We start from the raw sequence: 22,180 nt of genomic DNA, 5'->3' as shown, positions 1-22,180 counted from the left end.
GCCTGAAAGTGGCTGTGGGACAGTGATTACAACTGTTTAATGCTGGCTTAGGACTGACTGTGAAATGAATATATCTTGATGATTTTATACCATTTTAGCTTCTAGGTGTAGCTTCTTGTTTCCCCACTAAGCTTGTATCCTTATAAAGCCTGTTTATGTTCTGTCATCAGTGGCTTTGATCCTTGTTTCAACAGCAGACTCCAACACACAAAGAATCGGTAGCACTTTTACACACTCTTGATTGTGTGACCTCATTTGTAACTAAACAACCAACAAAAACACCCGGCCTCCACCCTTCCTGGCCAGCTGACGTGTGTTTGTTGGCTAAAGCTCTTTTAAAAAGTGTTCTGAGCCTCAGTTTATGAGCCTTCATGTGTGGTCATTGTCACCATTCATGGGCTCTGGGGTATTGTTTGTCTTCTGCAGGGTTGGTCTAGTGTGTTCATGTATGTGTCTCATTGAAGTTCCAGTGCGTTATTAACTGAAGAGATACTGATTGCTTACTTAAAGTACTTTATGAAGTAAAGAGTTGCTGATTGGCTGGTTCAAGAGCAGGTTGAGATGTCCATGCCTGTCAGGGCTCGAGTTGGCATTCCCCTACAGCAGCATAATTTGACTTTTGACCTGGGATGAATAATTACCTCCAGTTGCTCAAAAAAGCACTTCCAGCCTTCCACTGAAGCTTTCAGTTTGGTCTCTCAATTTTCAATTCTCAATTTTTTCTCAATTTAGGTAGGCTGTGTTAAAAATAGCCTACTACAAACTGCTCGCTTACTGTTTGTGTCCAAAAGTAGTAAATAGTATGCAGTATATGACCAACATGAATTTCCCCAATACGCGAAAAATACCCAGATGACATTCCAATCTGACCAAATATTCCAGTACGCGGCCAAAGCTATACCTCTTTGATGTACTGCATCCCAAAATGCAATGTGGCTGGGTCAGGAGGACGTAACCACTGATGCGCCTTGATATTTTTAATAGCCCTGGATTCAGCTGTTCTCTACATTAATAACAGCAAAATGAAAGAAATTTGTCTAAATGCTGCTGCACTCCTTTCAAAGCTGAAGCCATGGCGGCTTTTCTCTGCTCTGCTGGTCTTGAGGTGGGTTTGCTGATTTCATCTATTTAATAAAGTTAACATACTGCATAGATAACATGGTTCAAACAGTAACTTACTAGTTAAAGTTGTTCTCAGCTGAACAGTCCACTCAGCATTGGCTCTAGCCTGATGCAGTATGGCGTATAAAGTACACAGTATGCTATTACGAACACAGTCTTGGACAGTGTTCTAAGGTAGTGGGAGCTTTTTCAAGGGCCACCAGGAATTTTGAGGTATAATGGTGTGTGGATTTATGAAAGCAAAAGGGTCTTTTTGCTGGGACAAAATGAGTTGGAGGACTTTCTGTCCTTGCAGATTTCTTGGTAGGGTTTGGCTCCGGATACAACCATGTACACCTGAAAAACCCATTTAGCTTTTCAGTGTCCTCATATAAGTCAGGAAAATGCACCCAGAAAACCTACCTGCCTCCCTTAGGCCCTAAACTAAGCTGACATGGAAGAATTATCCGCAACCAAAACAGACAGATGATCACCTTCTGTCAGCTCATCATCACAGGTCTTCTGTGGAAAAAAAAATTGCACTTGAACACCCCACAGTGACTGCAGCTGACATATACTTTTTGCTGCTGTGTGAAAGGATACAACTCTCCATAGCAGGACATGGCAGTTAAATAAAGTCTTTTTTTAACAAAAACAACACGGGAAGACCCACATAGGTCTTGGCTGGCCAGCTTGGCAGATTACAAGCCAACATTCTTCCAGACGGTTGACAGTCGGCTTGGTGTGTTAGGGTCATAATTGGAACATGCTGAAGGAGAGTTGAGAGATGAGTGGCCTAGTCATGATCCAGTCATTTATTATATTGGTGAATCTGCATGTTTAAGGCTTTTACTTATACTTACTTTTTTATATATATATATATATAAAAGACCGTTATATATATATATATATATATATAGACCGTTTACAGTAAAATGCATACACGTCATTAGTAGAGCTGAAAGATTTAATTGGTTTTCCATCATAATCGCTGTTTGAAAGAATGCAATTTTAAAATCTTAAGAGCTGCAAATCTAATTATAGTTTAAGTACAGTTATAGTTTTTAGTGGGGAAATAATCTAATAACACAGTCTTTGTGAACTGCCTGTAAATGAGTTAGACCAATTAAAAGTAACAGGACACCCACATAATGCATACATGAACACATCCACAACTAATGGGCTGCCTGGTGCCCTATGTTCAGCCTTCAAGCCTCTAACTAGGAAAATTAATATGCTTGTCTTCTTGACCAAAAGCATGACTGGATCTCAATTAGAAAGATAGAAAATAATCGCATTTTGGATCACAACCAGTGTTGATCTAAAAATCACAATTAGATATTTTCCCCAAATTGTTAGGCTCTAGCCGTTAGTCTTCTATTGCTGTGTCTTGGCCTACATCATATTATTAGACATGGGCTTAAGCATATAATTATATCGAGAACACCAATATGTTTCTTCTTTCTTTGAAGCCTTTCAGGAATTTTGAAACTATTGACCGTGTAGCATAACTCCACTGCTCCCATACACTGCATACTTCAGCTCATAATTTCCTGTCAGTCATCATTATTGGTCAAGAGAGCAGATGTCTGCAAGGTAGAGAAATGCTGCCAGACACCTCAGTGCCTTAGACAAGCTGTGAGAGAACTTCTGAATATTGTGAAGAGGCTTGACGTGCTATATGGACTAGACTTCAGTTGCTTCGTGACAGTGAGAATACATGACTTGCTGGCTTGTCATTAAAAAAGGACAGAGTGACCCCTGTGTGTCCACTCTTGCTCCCTTTTGGGAATGTGACCAGGACTGCCTCAGCTTGTCTGACTGTGGGACTTGTTCTGAGCTGTAGGATGCTCCTCTGGGATACTGAAGCTTATAAGCTGTCTTGTGACAGGTGTGCCACTCCGGAAGCAAGAAGCATGTTTTAATTTAGGAAATATGCTAAGGGAACTGGTCTGTCAGTGTTAGCAAAACACAAACATAAACACAGAGTGGCTTTAGATAGAAACAGTGAGTGAGAAAGAGCCTTTAGGTAGTTGTAATGCTGCTGACTACATAAATGCTTATACCTTTTTTTATTTCTGCCATCTATGACTAATCATTCTCTTCTCTGTTATCCTTTTTATCTCTCCTTTTTCATTGCCTCTCAAATAAGTCAGTTGGTTTGACACTGGCACTGACATTATTGTCAAAAAACATGGAATAATAAAGATAACAGTAACAATAAGCAATTATGTTAACTACAATGCAGATATGCAATGTAGTTAACATTAGCAGTGCTTACACAAGCTTAACGCTTAACTTTTCTACTGTGATTATAGTATTTGAAGCACAGGAAGGCCCTTGTGCTCCAGCAGGCACAAAGACAATAGAGAGGCAGGGTGGATTTGTCTGTGTCTGTCTGGTTTCTTTATACCTGGGGGAGCTGGGCCAGAGCCAGTCAGTAGAAGAAGCACTTAAACCAGGAGTATGCAAATAGAAACATAAGAAAAACTATGAGAAACATAAGAAAAATTAGAAGTGAAAGGAATGAAAGAGAAAAAAAATACTAGAATAGACAGAGCAGGATTGCTTTGCTTAGTACCTTCAGCTCAGTGCTATCCTGGTCAATGGAGAGCTCATTTCAAATCTATTGTAGTTCAGTGCCACTGTATCTGTACACAAAACATACTAGAGTATTTGAAATTAGATTTTAGACCTGCTAGTTTTTCCCTTTGATCTAGAATACACTATCTGGCCATATGTATATATGGTGTGTAGACACTTGACCATCACACCTATATGAGCTTGTTGCCCATCCCCCACCACACACACACACCCTGGCTGAAACACCTGAACACAATTATTAGGTGGAGTACTTTTGGCCATATAGTATATGTCTGGTCTAACATCGTGTTTCTGAGGTCAGTTTTCAACTGTCACGCTGCAGATAGGAGCTGACTGCTAAGTCAAAGTTGCCGCAAGAGCCGTCAAGAGTATATCTCAACTGCAGTTTTATCAATGTTTAATTTACTTAGAAAGCCGGTCTGAGTTTGCGTGCGCTGCATGAGAAACAGCCGGTGCTGTATCTGTGTCTGCCGTATCTGTGACTTCTGCTGCAGCGTGTGAATGGAATGGAATGTGGACTCTGCTACAAGCATGCATACAAACTCATATTAAGATGAGTTCCACTGTAATTGGCAACAAGGTCTTTTGGTTATTGTACACAGATGATCTCATGATCACATACTGTAGTAATGGTTCTTTTCTCTCTCCAAGTTCCATGTTAAGGTCTCAGGATACTGTATAATTTGCGCTCTGTGTCAATAATGACAGTGTATTGGGTAATTATTGTGTTTGTACAAATGTAACTTTTTATAAGGATAAGGTCAGCCCTGCTGTTGTGCTTTATGCACTCATCTTCAGTTTGTGAATGGTGGTCCTTTGGCTTAACACTAACAGGAAGTATCTAAATTAAAGTATTGTGCAGCTAAAAGAGGCTTCAGTGCAGAAGATGGCAGCTGGTGAACTTGGCACTTGAATGGTTAGATCCAGGGTGCATGTCTGCTTTGCTAGCGCTAGAGAGCACAGCCCACAGGCCTCAACTTGTGGTGCATGTGTCTTGTCTGTTTTGGTTTGTCTCCACCTCTCCCTGTGCAGCTCTTCCCCAAGTACAAGTTGCTCCTAATTAGTAGTTCATCATATCAGACTGTTTGTTTGGAATGACAGACAGGGTGGTTTGTGATGTCACGGGATGCATGAGCTGAGGGCACTGTGGTTTGGGTGGCTGGTCTGACTTGTGTCCGCTTTCATGTGTATTTATGGTAATTTACAGGCTCTTATTTTAGATACACTCTAACATTTTTTCTCTCTCTCTCCCTTGCTCTCTTTCGCTCTCGCTCACTCTCTGTCTCTGTCTCTGTCTCTCTCTCTGTCTCTCTCTCTCTCTTTTTCCCCTCCCCCCACCTCTTTCTCGCTCTCTTGGTCTCTCGCTTTTTGCAGCTGGAATGTCTTGAGTCCACCCCCTGAGCTGTGTGACGGAGGTGCAGCCAGTGCTGATGGGAGCTGCTGCTCCATCATGAGTTGCCATGACGCTGGAGGGCGTCGCCGTTTTGAGGACTCTGAGTTCACCCTGCGTGTGTACCCGGGCGCCTTGTCCGAGGGCACCATCTACTGCCCGGTCACCGCCCGCAAGGTCACCTCTGCAGCCGAGGTCATAGAGCAGGTGATCGAACGCTTGCGGCTGGACCGCGCCCGGCTCTACGTCCTTGCAGAGGTGAAGGAGTTTGGCGGGGAAGAATGGATCCTGAACCCGGGCGACTGTCCCGTGCAGCGCATGATGCTGTGGCCCCGCATGGCCTTGGAGAACCGTCTTGGCAGCGAGGATTACCGCTTTCTTTTACGCGAGAAGAACCTGGATGGCTCCATCCACTACGGCAGCCTGCAGATGTGGCTGCGGGTGACGGAAGAGAGGAGGCGGCTTGTGGAACGTGGACTCCTCCCACAGCCCCCTGCTGGGCAGTACGCTGCAGACCTTTGTGCCCTGCCGGACTTGAACGAACGAACATTACTCGAAAACCTCCGCGGACGTTTCAGGCAGGAGAAGATCTACACCTATGTGGGTGGGATTCTAATAGTTGTCAATCCCTTCAAGTTCCTGCCCATCTATAATCCGAAGTATGTCAAAATGTATGACAACCACCAGCTGGGGAAGCTGGAGCCACATATTTATGCTGTGGCAGATGTGGCATACCACGCCATGCTGCAGAGGAGGAGGAATCAGTGCATCGTGATATCTGGAGAGAGCGGGTCAGGGAAGACCCAAAGCACCAATTTCCTGATCCATCACCTTACTGCACTCAGCCAGAAAGGCTTCGCCAGTGGAGTGGAGCAGATCATACTTGGGGCTGGGCCAGTCCTAGAGGTAAGACCGAATGGATGAATAAATACTTGGATGGATGGTTGAATGGCTCAGTCATCCTTCTGGTGAGATTAACAAAGCAATTAATTGGGTGAAGTACTGTTTGATTACGGACTAGGTGTATCCTTGGCAGCCATTAATAAGTAACCTATATCGGGCAGGTAGCATTGGGACTATGTTTTTCGCTAGTAGTTATTTAGCATGTCACGTGGTGAAATCAGCGTTTGAAATTTGAGATGGTTTATCAGTATCGATGGGTACTGGTGTCGGGCCAATCTCAGCAGAAAATGCTTTATCAGGGAAAAGGAATGAATCCAAACCAGTCCTGTAACAAATCTGTCCTATAATAGTTTACAGTCACATTGTGTCATGTGATGTTGTTAGCTAGGCATTTCTTCCTGTGGGGTAGTTGAGTGTTTGAGCAGTTTCAGCATGGTAACCTACATTTAGATGTTGAAGTGAAGTGGTTCAAATAAAAATAGCTCATTTGAAAGCTTAGTATTGGGCTGTCACAATCATAGAATTTTAGCTGATTGTCATAAATAACTGCAGTCAGCGATTTGTGTTTTCTGTCCATTGCATGCAGCTATTAAAGTACAAGCCTAAAGTGGCCGTATTATCTCATTAGACATCTGGTGTCCTAGGCATGTCTACTAGGTAGTCTAAGTAACACTAGGAAAATGATATACTGCACTGTTATGAGTATGCATGCACTCAAACAAAAGTCTGGCCACACAGAATCATGTGTATTCAAGCAAAGCTAGAGTTTTTCTTGAGAGTTAAAGTATAAGACAAAAACCCTGCTCTAAAACCCCCACACTATGCTAGCATACATGATAAAAACATTAGCTCTAACTTTGTAGTTATCAAATAAACAAAAATTACTCTGTGCTGCCCTTTAAATATTTTACAGCACTAAATTAGATGGTGAAGCATTCTTTTGCATTCATAAGCCCTATATGTCTAAGTTAATGCATTAACAGCTTTCTTTTTATTTATTTATTTATTTTACATTTACTTGCCCATTTAACATTTTGCTTGTTGCAGCATAATATAGTTGTATCTTCAGTGACTATGGAAAAAGTTTGCAGTCAGCATAAACAATTGTGATAATCTCCAGTAATTGCAGTCAACTCAAATAATTGTGATTAGGCAGTGATGTAATAATTGTGACAGGTTAGTCACAATTCTTAGTAGATATTAAAGAAAAAATCCTGATAGGTGTCAGTACTCAAGGTTTCAGTACCAGTATAGGAAATAAATAAGTGCTGTCTCTGAAATTCAGCTCAATTTGACTGATCAGTCAAGCTTTGTTCAGTTTTCACTCCTCATCTAGTCCCTAAATCTCCTCCAAGTATTTTTGGATTTGCTGTTGGCTTTACAGATCAGAGCAGAGAGTCAAGCCCTGAGTCATGATAAGGGAGATTTATCAGCTTTGTTGTGATTATAGTGCTTTGTCATACTACTAAGTGACACTTGAGCATGATTTGGCCATATAAGCACATATGCTTAGCCCCGGATACACTGCTCAGTCTGCTCAGTCACAGCTGTCTCAGTGGAAGTTAATGACAGCCTTTGGGCCAATGGAAACATCCTCAGATCCAGCTGCTCTGAAACTGCAGACAGCTACAACTCACTGTTTTTGGGGGAAGGGAAACACCCAGATTTATAACAGGCTGAATTCGCAGCATGGTTCAGCCAGGATCTGTGACAGACGGTCTCCATTTTTGCATGACGTGATTGCCTGTTTGCTCAGGCTCCATGCCTGCCTCATTGGCTGAGAATTTCTGTTGCTAGTATGAAGGGTTCTCACTCGTGTGTGACAGTGTCATACTGTTACAAGCCTTGTTAAGTTACGCTTATGCTCTGTTGTAGATATACCAGGCTGACATTTAAGTAAATGTTAACAGAATCACATTGAACTCAAATATCACTTTGAAGTTTATTTAAAAAAAACTGTGGCTACTAAGTAAGTTTTTCCCCAGTTTCATACAAGTGGTGCACCAATTAAAGCATAGAACTAAAAAGATTGCTCTCCTTACATCTATAAAAGCCATATACAGTGCACAACTCATTTATTTTTGTGTGTGATGTCAGTCCGTAAGCTCCTAAGCCCTCTTGTGCAAGTGTCTGTCTGTGTGTGTTTGCACGCATGTGTATGTAGATAGTAGCGGATGGTTTAACAAATACCAGACAGGCGCAGTAATTAGAGCTTGAGGTTTGCCACTAGCGGGAGGTATTCAGTGGGCCGGCTGGCCAGTGGTGACAGATCCAGACCTGTAACATAGAGCAGCCGTGCTGTTCCCACAGACCTGAACAGATGAGGCCGGGCAGCATGGAGAACAAGAGCTGCTGTAGAGGAATTCCACGCAAGCTTGGAGTCACAGAGGAGTCCATCAGATGAAGGAGGGTTGTGTGTACAGATGCAGCAGCAAGCCAACTCGAGGGACACAGATAGTGAAGATACAGTGATACTGTAAATGCTGTAATATATGAACACAGTGTACTCAGTACTGGGCCAAAAAAAAGAGAAAGAAAGCTGTTTGTTTACATTTGTTCCCTGAGGAGAACAGTAATATCTGAAACAGTAATATAATTTATATGAGGTACTTCTTTGCATTGGCCTTAAAGGGTAAAGTTGTAGCAATGCTAAACTAGTGACTCGCTGGAAATGAGAATCCAGCACTTCTTTGCGCTGTTTTGGTTAAAATGGGTACGTGGTTATGTGTGTGCAGTTCATTCATAGCCACACCTCCACTAAAGTGAGACAGTGCTAGAACAGGAGATAAAAGGATAATACATTGTGCTGTCTGAAATAAAACAGTTCATTATCTTTACACCACAAAATATTTTTTGTTTTGTTTGTTTAGTGGACTTGACAGTTGATCAAGACTTTGCTTCAAAGATTTTAGTGTGCGTGTGTGTTAGGGGAGTATCTGTGGAGGATGGAAAGGAGAATCATAACAACTATTATTCCTCTGCCTGAAAACCAAACATTGTTATCTGAATGAAAACAGAACACTCCCTGAGTCCAACTGTGTGGCACAGAAGTCATTTTAAACTGAGAGTGAATCAAGAAGTGCAATACACTAATCTGTGCAGGAAACCCTTTACTAGGTGCACTAAAAGTGATATCCTATCATAAAGTGCTATTAATAGATAAAATATTGGCCTCCTTCCCTACCTGCACACATTCAAACATGTATGTGTATGTGTATGTGCACACACACACACACACACACACACACACACACACACACACACACACACACACACACTTAGAGCATTTGATGTTGCCCTGACCTGACTCTTACGCTTCTCAGTGGAGATTTAAATCCGCTGACATTTCACTCCTGAGAGAACAATGTGCCTGTGGTCGTTCGAGTTGACACCCTGATGTTTTTGGACTCTCACTCTCTATCTCTCTCTCTCTCTCTCTCTCTCTCTCTCTCTCTCTCTCTCTCTCTCTCTCTCTCTCTCTCTCTCTCTCTCACTCTCACCAGAGCGGAGCACTTGAGATTACTGTCATCATATTTATAATGACCAATGCCATCCAGGTCTTATTAGTCATCTCTGTGTCTCTGTACATCTTATTTTATTTCTTTCAGTCTCTCTTTCCTTTTGTCTTCCTCTTTGTCTTTCTCTCTTACCCTTTTCCTCTGTCCTTCTCTATTCTCTCTGGCTGTCACTTTCCATTTTTCTGTGATTCTTTCTGTGAAGTTATTCCTTCTCTCATACACATGCTGCTTTTAAAATTCATATAGGAACACTGTGTCCTTCTGCTACCATCAACATTACATCATCCATGCTGCATCATCTAACTGGCAATTTAGGCTTGATTTAATTCCAGTAATCATTAGTTTCTATAAAAGTCCTCTAATACAGGCCTTGGTGGCAGTAATAACTCTAATGTGTAATCTGATCTCAGCTTAGCTGCTGGACCAGTCAAATATCTCTTTCTGTGGGGGGTATTTTAGAGCTGAGTGGAATACTCTATTAGGTGCCTTAAAGGAATTGTACAGGAGTTTTGTTTCATTTTATTTTTTTAATCAGAGACTGCTGTCTTTGCCAGATGAGTCATTTAAAACTAATGCCCCTTTTATCGTCCATTGTTTGGTGGTTTTATAACTAGATGTATATTCATATATAAGTGGGAGCCCTCTGCAGTGCTGTGATTTGTTTATTGGTGTACGCTTTTTTTGTCTGGACAGGTGTCATATTAAGTCTTTCTTTGTGACTTCAGAATTTATCAGCAGTGATGTGGCGCTTCATGAACAGAAGCATGGCTTGGCAGACCTGGCCTTCTCTCCATGTCTCCGTGCTTGGTGAATGTGAGTCAGTATGACTCAGCTGGTTGAAGGTGGATGCAGAGCTCTGTGGTCTGAAATGTGGGCCAGTGCTCTCCAGGCTGTAACCTCAAGCCAAGAGCAAAGGAAGAAAAGAAGGTTTTAGAAGGCTCGGTATATGAGGAGATTGATTGATTAGATTCCAGTGAAGCTTCCACTGGCTTTATGCAGAGACCTAAAGCAGGGCTGGGCGAATTCTCAGTATCTTTCAGCCTTTCCTGACAAATGCATATGGCAGTACTAATGAATATTCTCCGAAATGGCTTGAAAAAGTGAGATACAGGAAAAAATAGTTTAGAAATAATCATGGTCTGTTTTTCACTAATTGAACACATGGAAGAGTGAAAGAATCAGTACTAAATCATTAACTTTTTTTGTCTCTCAGTAAAGTTACGTTTTTATAGTACACGCTTATCTCAAGCTACTTAGTACAGTTGACAAACATACCATTATTCCTGTCTGAACAAAGAACTGAACCTTGATCTTCTGTTTGCAAAGTGTTTTGGTTTTATCCACTATAATGTTGGATGGTTTTAAATGCGTTTTTGTCTAAGGTTTCCATTTTGCTAATAAGGCTTAACACGCTCACACTTGTGAGGAGGGGTTGTGTGATTGCCACAGTCTTCAAAAAAACTCAGCTAAGTATAAAAATCACCACAATATTTACAGTGTTGCCTAATTTTGTATCTGAAAAAAATCAATTAGAACATGTCCTAAATATTTGAGACATTGCCTAGGCCTGATCTACAGACTGACAGATTGGTCTACAACACCATGTTGTAGATGACAGTCACTAGCTCACTCTTACATATACCTGTTTAATGGCTGTTCCATGATCGTTGATAAAATTGACTTGGTGCATCATGGATGGAGGTTTTATAGCCTGTTCATTTTGTTGATTAGAAACCTCCCTATTTGAACTGTAATGTGAGAATCCCCTATATCAACAGTGCATTGGATCACTTGATGAGTTCATGGGTGGATTTTATTGTTAGATGTCACTATGCTGGGATAAGCAGAAAAGCTATGTACAGGTTACCCAGCATGTCACACATGACACGATGGTATTTGTAGTCGGAAGACTTGTAGTAAAAAGGTGTCCACATCACATCCTGGTTTTCTTAATATTCCCTACTTTGTGTTTTTCATGAAAAGTGAGACTTGGTGTCAGGCACGGTGACCTTAGGCATACAGATATTACACAAGCTGTGAGTACATAGCTGAACACCTGTATCAGCAGGGGTGCACATTTAATTAGCTGGATTCACTAATTACAAGGGGTATCTGGATACTTTTGAACACATAGTGTAGGAAGTGTAGGAAACACTGATAAACGTCAAATTCAAGCTGATTTTACACCTTAACTCTTCACAAACTTCTTCACAAACATTCTGCGTTTTTTTTTTTGTTTGTTTATTTGTTTGTTTGTTTGTTTTTTTCCAGCTATTTAGTGAAACTTTACAGCTTGCAACATTATCTGGGGTAACAGAGCAGATTTCCATTTCACTTGAACGTTTTTAGACTGGCTGCCTTTCTCTGTGTAAATTCTAAAACTTGTGAGCTGTTACGTTTTTTGTGGTCTGGTTCTAGATTTCGTTTAATGCAGTAACAGAGAGATAATGAGTGATGCTCAGAGACATTGAGTGTATTGGAGGTGGCACGTTTTGCATGTCAACGTGGAATGTCCTGAATGTTTATACACTGGCTTAAAATTTTTGGATGCCGTGTATTGTCTACCTGATGCGTCCAGTGTATAGTAGTCTTAAGAGTCCTGTGTAAAAAGAGTCCAAGTAAAAATGGGGTACAATATTATTATAGAAGCAGCAGGCCCTCTGAAAGGGTGGGTATTCGAATATTGTTTGAATAAAACTTGCAAGATAGGGTTTGTACTATATGTGAGCATTAGTACAAAATGCTAAAGGGCTGTCTGTGTAGGTCTGAGGCAACTCCTTATTGCTCTGAATAGCTCAGCATTTCAGGCACCTCCAGTGGCAGAATGAGCTTGAGACGCAGAACCTTCTGGAGGAAAGGGGGAGGGTTACCATTAGTCGTGGCTGTAGATGAAAATCATGGAGTTTGAGGCTCAGTGTTAAAAGATAGATAAATAAAGAGTCCATTTATGTCAAGAGCTGTCTGCTCTGAGGGTTATAAATTATAATAGTTGGCTGTGATGTTTTACTCTGTGTGTGTGTGTGTGTGTTGATTTGCATGTAAAATGCAGGTATAGAGAGAGAATAGCTGTGTGAGTGGGTTCAGGTCCGTGTGTGTGTGTGTGTGTGTGTTTGTGTGTGCACCTCTGCATAAGAGCCTGTCAGTGCGTGTTAGCATCAGCCCCTCTGGTGCTCTAGTAACCTTTAGGAGGTCTCTGTTGCTGGTAGTAAAATGCAGAGTTCTTGAAAGAAACCTTTAGGAGTGAGTGGCCTCACTGCAAATATATCATTTTACACTACTAACAGCACTTTTTCTATTTTTGCCACTTCATTTTTTGGTTCATGACTTGAAAAGGCGTAATGATTTAAAAACATATTTATAAAAATAGGATTTATAAATCTTTGTGAAAATTTAAAATGATATTGCTGATATGTCAGTCTCTTAATTGCTGTCTTTTGTGGAAACCACTGTCAGTGATCAAGTCTAAGCTTTGCACTATAATGCTAAGAATATAGTGAGTGGGGAAGGGGGCGGGGCTTATGCTTTGGACAGTCCCACACTCAAATGACTGGGCTTCTTTTTGAATTGCTTTTGGGGTTTATTTAGTTAGAGGGCAGTGTGGAAGGTGTTGGAAAAGTTCTGTTTGTGAACTTTTATTTGTGTGAGCCAAACAAATCTCTACAGTATATGATAAGAACTCTGTAGAATCAAAACACTTTAATGAGTAGGGGTACGGGGAGAAAATCAATTGTGAGATGCATCGCGATGCGGACGTGGACGATTCTGAATCGATTCATAAATGTCAAAAATCGATTTTCTAAATATTTAATTTATAACGTAATGTTGACGGAACGCAAAGGGCGGAACTTGGAAGTGGGTAAGTGCAGCGCCCGGACAGTTTGTGGCGGCACATAACAAAAACACAAGTGGATGAGCGAGAAATCCGACCGGCTCCCTCTGCATTAAAAGTCAGGTTAGGTCAGGAGTCACAACACAAATGTTAAGAAGAGACATATCGTCCTTTCAACAAAAATCAAACCACCTTGGGAGCCGCAACATTTATGTCCAGTATGTGATAATGTCCTAGTTTAGGCAAAAAAAATATAAACGAAAACACAGACTTACTCTGCTCTGCTTTAAGCTTCAGCTTTTCTTCCATCTCCACCAGAATACTTTTCCTCAAAAGTCGAATAGTTTCTTGTAAAATGTCTCTCAGCATTCCACTGTTTTACGAGGCTGAAGTCGCTTCTCACTCGCCAGCTTCTTGCTGAACTTTCCCGTTCCACCTTAAATTCTGACTGAGGCGCCGAATGTAAAAGCGGCACCATTTAAGGTGGAACGGGAAAATTAGAGAAGCGACTCCATCTTCTCAACTTTTTAGTGTTTGACAGTCTCTCATTACAGATTTAAAGTACCAGGAAACCAACTGCGCTACTTATAAATGTGAATAAGTCCATTCATCTCCAAATGTTCGTCTGTCTTTCTTTTCCTTTTCTTTCGCTACTAGCCTGGAGAAACGTCGTTGCTAGGTGACCTGCAGTCTTTTGCGCCCCCCCCATCATGAGACCAAAACTGACGTTATGAAATCCCTAAAGAATATATAATGTGTCATCCATCACCACTGGATCTTATTTCACCGTAACAGCGCATTTTATCACAGATGAGTGGCAGCAGCGTCTCCAAACAAGAGCAGTTAATGAGAGCCTTCTAATTCACTTGCCACATTACTTTCCATTTGTTTTATTAATAAAAGATATTGGACGTAAATGCATTATGGATCATTACAAATACTTTGTTTTAAAACTACAGAGTTCTCAGACAGTAAGAAAATAGAAATCATGTATAGAAAAAAAAGATGCATCGAGATGCATCGATAATCGTTTTATAATCGCACCGCAGCCCTCTGAATCGTAATCGAATCGTCAGGTGCCTAGAGATTCCCACCCCTATTAATGAGACTCATAAAGGATAGAATATCAAATGAAATCCTGACCTCAGAATTGAATATTGCATTGAACCTGAAAATGTATGTATAATTACACCCACTAGTGATATGTTAGCTAATGTGATCAGGGTTTTTCCAGATTTCTCCTGAACACTATGATCTGCTGAAGTCCCTGGCTGTCTTGCTGGATAATCCACATTCGCCTACATTGTTCTGTTTCTGTATGACATCTGCTCTCTGCATTATACACACCCACATCTCTTTCTTTCTCTGTGTCTCTCTATCTCTGTTTCTCTCGACTCTCTCACTCTAAGGAAATGGAGGAAAAATAGACATCTGTACATAGTGTTCTTAGAAGGTTAATTGTGTGTCTCTGTAGCGGGAGCCGAGTATCTTAACCTAAATATGATTTTGCTTTCTTTTTCTCATCCTGCCATTACCGACTGGAAGAGTCAGTCACCTGACAGGCAATGAACACTGTTAGGTCTTTCATAGCCATTGTCAACTTCAGATAATATACTACTGAAATGAAAATTAAATATGTTTAATTTGATGCGAAACTGCGGCCGATATAGGTCTTTATGTCTGCAAATATTTTCCTCTCATTAATGGTCAACCTGAAATCTATATATTTACACCTGAGGCTCAAACCAACCTGTGCTTCTTCTCTCCAGAGAGAAAGTTCAGATGAGAGGAGAAAGAGAGGGGTTATGGTGAGACTGTGTGCATTACAATGTACATCTTTTGTATAAAAATGGCATCTCAATTTGGATGCACAATGAAAATTGCCTTTGAGGTTATTTAGAATGTGCTGTCATGTACCAGGAAAAATAGTTTTCAACACGTCAGTCAGATCTAGGAATCCGAATAGTTAACGTAGACTTAATTTGTGGTTACACGATGGTCAAAAGACAGTCATTTTGAACTAGTTCACATGGACTGTGGCTGATGTCACGCTGTGAACTCCAGGCACGCTGTCATTCTTACATTATTGAGTAATTTAGTCACTGTACATGGACCAGAGGGTTTAGTCTTGCAGCAGTCCCAGAGATATATTAAACAAGCATGTTACATCCAGTCCGTTCTTTTAGTGGATGAGCTGTCTACAGCTAAGACCGTAATTGAGAATGAAGGGGGTGTGTGTGTGTTTGTGTGTGTGTGTGTGTGTGTGTGGATGTTCACTGAAGGCATTTGTTAAGAATACTGAGATAATTGATTTTTAGAGGCTGGTGAGTGGCACATGCTTGTACGATATCTCTCCCTCCCTTCTCTCTTTCTGCCTAATGAAAAGGGCTGTCACAATAATCTATACCAGCAGGCTTCAATCTGGTCTGCAAAGGGCTTGTGTGGCTTAAGGTTTGATTCCAATCAAACATGCGCACACCTGATTCAACTTAAAAAAAAAAAAAATCAAATGGTTTCGGTCTTCAAGGTGTTGATCTTCTGAGGATGTATGTGAACTGTCTGCTATTGTCATTAAGTGATGCACCAATACAACTTTTCCCTTCCGAAACCGATACCAGCTCCTTAAATATAGGCCGATACCGATACTAACTCTATTTAACCTAACTGTCCTGATATTCATACAATAAAATTAAAAAATATTTTATTTTGGTTAAATTTATGCTCTGTGTTACAAATAAAACATAGTCAGCTTGACTGAATGGCATTTACTTATTGGATTATATGTAGATGCTTAAGAAAACCTATTATATAATTAGCAAGAAGAATCATGTTTAACAACTCAAGTAAATGTAAAATATTTCAGAACTGTACAATATATAGTTAGACCTGTGTTGTGTACACATAAGCACACAGCAGTTTCTCGGACTCTCGAACCCACCCCCCCCCACACACACACCTGGACCGGGTTGAGACCAACCCCTCTCCAGCCCCCAACACTAACATTGGCCCCCACCAGCTTCTTTTCTTTACTGTCCAGCCACTGAAGATCAGGCTTAGGCTCCCAGTTTTACCTGTTTCATTTAGTACATTTCTTGCTGTAAAGCTCTAGATGCCATCCTTAACAGTAGCTTGCCCTCCTTGGCTACCTGGCTAGTATTAACACATTACAACAAACAAGCAGCCAGGTTTGCACAGAATGAAACAGATAAACAGATCCTTTTGACCCACTTTATTCATATTTCCAACTACTGCTGTCTGCACAGTGTGCTAAGTTAGCCAGTTCACTAACTACAGCTTGCTAAAACCGCTTGAATAGTCCGCTCCACTGACTGGCACTTCGGCTCAGCTCGGCTCTAACTGTTCATGCAATGTTTGTCCACTTCCTGTAACCATCGTTTTAAATTAAAAACCCCTCTGTAGAGTTTTGTAATTGCAGCTTCATGTTTCATAAAATTTGAAAGCTGCAGCAGCAATAATTTTGCAGCGACAGGCCACTGCTGCAAAATACATATAGCAGAAACACTGGACTACTCTGCCCTTACTCTAGCCTTGTATAGTCATGCTCAAAACAGCTTGCTTTTGTTTTGCTTAGTTTCAGTCATTCCGTGCATATCAAAAAGATTCAATCTTTTTTATCTTGGACAGTCAGCAGTCCTAAACTATGACAATAATTCAGACAAAGAGAATCCTGGCTGCCGAAAATGACAGCGCTAGCTACTCTGGTTACATCAGGAGAAATGGATTAATCCAGTGTTTTTTTTTTTCCACCCTTATTTTGCATTAGCCTTAAAGGCACAGGTAGCGTACAGTGTTGTGCTACACAGTCCTTTGTTTTGACATTGTTCACAATGCAGCATTCTGTTGTAGCTTGTTAGTAAATGTCATGCATGCGGGTCTGACTCTAGTTGTGCAACATTTTTACTGTGAAACCAAGCAACGCTTATTTGTAACACATACCACATAACAGATCTACTGTAGCTGTCCTTGTGGTTCTCACGGTTACTGTCCAAATATGTTAGCGGTCTTAACAGTAGAGCACACCGGCCCAACAAACACCTACATTGTAATTTCGACAGAACAGTCCAGGGGTGTTTGTTGGGTCAGTGTGCTCTGGCATGAAGTCTGATACAGCCCGAATCCCGTCAGGGCCTGACAAAATTTTGCATTGCTCGCTGATTTCTCTGATGCAACATCGGGCTCGGGTTTGTTTTCTAATGAATTGTTTCTTTTTTTTTGGAAAGAATATGCCTTTTTTGCACACTCTGATGCATTTTCTGTCTCTCCCTCTCTCTGTCTTCTATCTCTCCGTCTTTCTTGCTCTCTTTTTCTAGTAACGTTATACATGTCTATAACTGTGTTTGGAATAGCTCCAAAGTTTGAGGAGAGGGTAAATGTGCTATTGAAGTTCAAGTACATCAGTCTCAATCACACCATGAATGATGAATGATAAACATTTCTGTAGGTTGCAGCTCTAGCACAAGGAACTTCAGCACAACAGGGCTAACGGTAACAGTTGATCCAAGCAGTGTGGATGCTGTTCTCCGCTAGGTATGATCTACAATTCCACCACAATATATTGATCATAAATATTGTTTATAGTGTATTACAGACCTGTAAAATACCATTTTATCCCAGCATGACATTTTCTGTCGCTCAGCTCAAGCACTTGGTAACAAAGCAAAGCACCATAAGACCATGTCTGCGATAATCCATCTCTGTTCGTGTTCGAGTCGGGTTAAAATTCAGCAGTACCCAGCCTGACTGGGTCAAATCTCAGTCCGGGGTACGAGTTTAGGCTTTAATTTCATGTCCATGCAGCCCTCTCTTTCTCTGGCCTTTACATCTACTTTCCTTTTAAATAGGATGGTAAATGACTTGGTTGTGAAGGTTAAAGGGAAAGACCCCTGCGTGCAATAAAACCACATTTTGAAGTGATAAGTGAATGTTTCACACGTCAGAAGAGAGCAGACATGCACACACAGATCAGAACTGTTTTCCTCCTTGTTGCGAGATTTGTGTTCATTGTTTTTATTGCCCTTAGCTCTTCTCGACTGGCAGCTCACTCAGTGAGACTATCAGGGTCATTTTCAGGCTGAGTTCCTCACACAATCTGATGTGAACACCCAAGATGTGCCACAATCTCTGTTTGATTGCTCACTACAGGTAAAGTAGATCCTTCATATTAGCGCAGTGACAAGATCTGACATGCCTGCTCTGGTGGCTTTTTGGTCATGGTCTTGTCTTCAGCTCAGATGAACTCAGTGTACAGCTCACAGTGGAAATTCCAGCTCTAGCTTTGATAACTTATAGCCCTCAGCCACCATCCTCCACTGTAATGATGATACATATAGCGTGGTAATGTAGCATGAAATGGGAGAGAGAGAGAGAGAGCAAGAGTAAAGAGAGGGAGGGGAAAGGATAAAAAGGGCTAATGAAGGAGTGAGAAAAAGAGAGTTGTGGGTGGTGGGCTTGTGCTGTCTTAATGTAAGCCTGGCCCCTCGTTGTTAATGACACTACTGCTATTGCAGCGCTCATCAAAGCAGCTTGCTACACATTTTTTTTTCCTTGGTCTCATTTTCTCTTTCTTTTCTCCTTTCTTTCTTTTAATTGTTTGTATGGTAGCATGTTTGCTTGTGTTTGTATTGAGTGTGACTGTTCGTGCAAGTATGATTTCTTTCTTACCTTCCTCTTCTTTTCTTTGTATTCCTTTCGTTCTGTGGTTCCCTCTCCCTCCCCCTCTCTCTTTCATTTCTCTGCACTGTGAGCAGTGCCACAAGGGAACTGGAGAGAAAGAGATCCACTTTCAGCAGCAAAATACAGTAAATTAGATCAGAATTTTAGATGTGCTCATAAATGGCTCTGATTGTGTGTCATCTTCAGCCTCAAACCCCTTGGTGGCATCAGCAACGGACCACACACAGGCGCATGCATGTTGGCAGCACTTAAAGATGCCATCTGAGGCTATAATGGGACTTAATAACGTAAGAGCCCAAAGCCAAGCTCTCTGCACAGATGAGCAGTTCAGTCTGCAGACAGCATTTACAAGTCTGTACCCTTCAGACAGAAAGGTGGCATGTCTCCTGTTTAAAGGGCAATTCACACCAGACACGTTTCTGAAGCATTTTGTAGTCATGCATCTGTCGGAACAGATACACTTCCATTATAGTGAGCGTTGAGTTCTTTCCACAGGTCTGAAATATTCCTGGGGCCAGTATCCAGGGAGTTGTGGGGGATGTGGTTTTCTAATATATATACAGGCATCCAAACTCATCTCAGTATTCTTAGTTGGGTATTAAGTAAGGCATGAATGGTTTTGGGGGGAAAAAATCATCTATTATCTTGTAATTTTGTAATGCAAGTTTTTTACCGAGTGTGCAGCACTGAAACAAAAATGTTGAAACACAAGCAGTGGATACTGCATCACATTACACAGTGTGCCCTTGTTCATTCATAACAATATAAAATATTTTGGAAAGGGTTCAGATGGGTCAAAATATACCAAGTGTAGCCCATCTGTGGAAATTGCTGCCATTTCAGTCCTCACCAGCTCTACTAGACACACATCTTACACCCATCAAAATGTGAGCACTTCCAACCTGCTGCGTTTTTTTTAGGCTCTAGGTCTGAGTCCAGCCTAAACTCAAGATATTATAATCTTATTAAACTGGTAACAAGCTCATAATATTTAAAATAATATTTAAATAATTAAACTGTTTAATTACAAAAAGAAAAGGAGAAACCAGAGCTGATATTCCTGTCTGAAATGTTGAGTCAGAGACAGTGTGGGTTGGACACATGGATGCACTCGCTTCACTTTCGCTACGCTTGCATGATATTGTTAAGTTGCATTTAGTGAGAATTCAGCTTGAAGTCCCATTCTTTTTGTAAAGCTTTCAGAGAGACCTCGCTGTCGATCGGCTAGTTTTATCACTTCCTCTAGTAAATGTGAAACAGAAGCTTCTTTCCCAGTGGGGTAGGCAAAGATAGGAAGCCATAACTTTGGTTGAAATGGGCCTTTTGGAATTCTCTGGTTTGAATCTAGCTTTGCCTTTTTTACTTTCTTTTACTTGTTGTATAATGTTATTCCTATGCAGGCTTCTATGCAGGAATTTAATAGTTGACATTAAGTCTATCCAGTGTTTATGGCTGTGTATCGTACTCTATAAGGATCTCCGGTATATTGACCACCTGTGTGTGCGTGTGTGTGTGTGTGTGTGTGTGTGTGTGTGAAACTTTGTGTGGTTCTTAACTCACTGATCTCAAACTTTAGGTCTGGAACTGATCAGGCTTGTGGGTTTTACTGGGCTGTTGTCTCAAAGGGGAATGAGTCAGTTTGGCCATAAGTGTTTAGGTCCACTTCTCCATTGGCTGGCCAGTGAATGACAAATATGCTCCAAAACAAACATGGTTTATTTATGGAAGGAAAGTTTGAGGAGAGATTTCTCTATTTGAATTCTCTCAATTTAGAGAGATTTTCTCAGTCTGATGCTTTACTTTTATTGCATCACATCATTCATAATGTCTAGAATTTTAATGAAATCAGTTCAACAAACTGCTTTCCATGAGCGTCACTGATATGTCTTGTCCAGAATGGAAGATAGACAGCCAGGCCTTACATGACATCTGGCACAGAAAGATACTAGTCTAAATTCCATATTCCGTATTTTTTTCTTTTGATGCCAAAGCTAAAAAAATAATTTTAAAAGCATATAGTAACATATGAAATATATACTGTATAAAAGTATAGAGAAAAGCTGCATCAGTGATCCCCCCACCCCCTGCCTCCAGGCCAGTGCAAGAACTAACTTCTGAGTGTGGCATCTGCAAACCTTGGGAGTGTGGGGTGGTGGTGTGCATTGCAACCACAAGACATCCGGAGAGCAACATTAACAACAAATCCCTAAAACAGTACCTGTTTAGGAAACACACATCCCTGAAGTGTGTCCAGTATGAAGTGATGCATGCAAACCACCTGTGTAAAACCATATAGCCATTATATCGATCTTGCAGCGCAAGCATCACACACAGTGTTTAGTTTACTTTTAATGTTGTTGTTTTTTTTGCCGCTTGCTACTATAGAAGAAGTTTCTTGGAAACTTGTCAATAATCAAAACTAAGCATCCAGTCAGCGTAAAGTGGAAGGTGGGGGCGACTATGAATTTTTTGTTTTTAAATAAAAGAAGCATTTTGATTATCGAATCTTGAATTTTTTGAAAATTTTATTTATCCTTCAGATGTTTGTATCATTACACCCCTAACCAAATAGTTTGTGATCTAAGTGCCAACACTGCACTTGTATACAGCGACAGTAAATTGCTACCAGTATCCTTTTTTGCACAATTGGGAGCATTCCTATGTTGTACCTGTATTTATTGGCTGTTCTAGGAGAAGGCTGGTATAACTGTATTGGTATGTCTGTAATTATACATCAAAAAGCTCTGACCTATATACTTGAGGTGGACAGTGTTGTTCATGTTTACCTGTACAGATGTTGGAGTCTAAAAAAAACTGTATTATGTTAGATATGATTGCATATGTGCAACAGTGTAAAAACAAGTTATTCCTATGCGCTCACTGAACCATCATGAGGCTTTTGTCCTGGTGTGGTGGTGTGATATTGCCTGGCATTGGTACTGTAGCTCTTGCTGTTGTAATTAGATGCTGATTTGTTCCCTTGCTGGTGTGAATCGGCTTCACATGCAGCCAGCAGACTCTACACACACGCACACGCATGCACACGCACACACACTCACATGCCCTAGTTCACACCTGCCCCTACTCCCCTCTTCTCCAGCTTTCAGTGCCTCACTTGCATATCACCTAGAAATCTGTCAG

At 41.0% G+C, this 22,180-nt stretch overlaps 1 protein-coding gene across 9 annotated transcripts in view; it reads left to right on the top strand.

Moving 5' to 3' along the window:
* The window catches only part of myo9ab (myosin IXAb), a 103,564-nt gene that overhangs the window by 23,767 nt on the left and 57,617 nt on the right, over window positions 1-22,180 (top strand). For 8 of the 9 annotated variants that reach the window (XM_036576344.1, XM_036576343.1, XM_036576346.1 and 5 more), the window contains exon 2: window positions 5,080-6,001. The exons of the other annotated variant lie outside the window; for it this stretch is intronic. In XM_036576344.1, coding sequence (XP_036432237.1) covers window positions 5,156-6,001 — 846 coding nt within the window. In that variant the 5' untranslated portion in view covers window positions 5,080-5,155. The remainder of the gene's footprint in view (window positions 1-5,079; window positions 6,002-22,180) is intronic. 9 annotated transcript variants of the gene reach the window in all.

This window comes from Colossoma macropomum, unplaced genomic scaffold, assembly GCF_904425465.1.
Source record: "Colossoma macropomum unplaced genomic scaffold, Colossoma_macropomum, whole genome shotgun sequence".
Classification (NCBI taxonomy): domain Eukaryota; kingdom Metazoa; phylum Chordata; class Actinopteri; order Characiformes; family Serrasalmidae; genus Colossoma; species Colossoma macropomum.
This window is presented reverse-complemented; position numbering and strand designations above follow the sequence as displayed.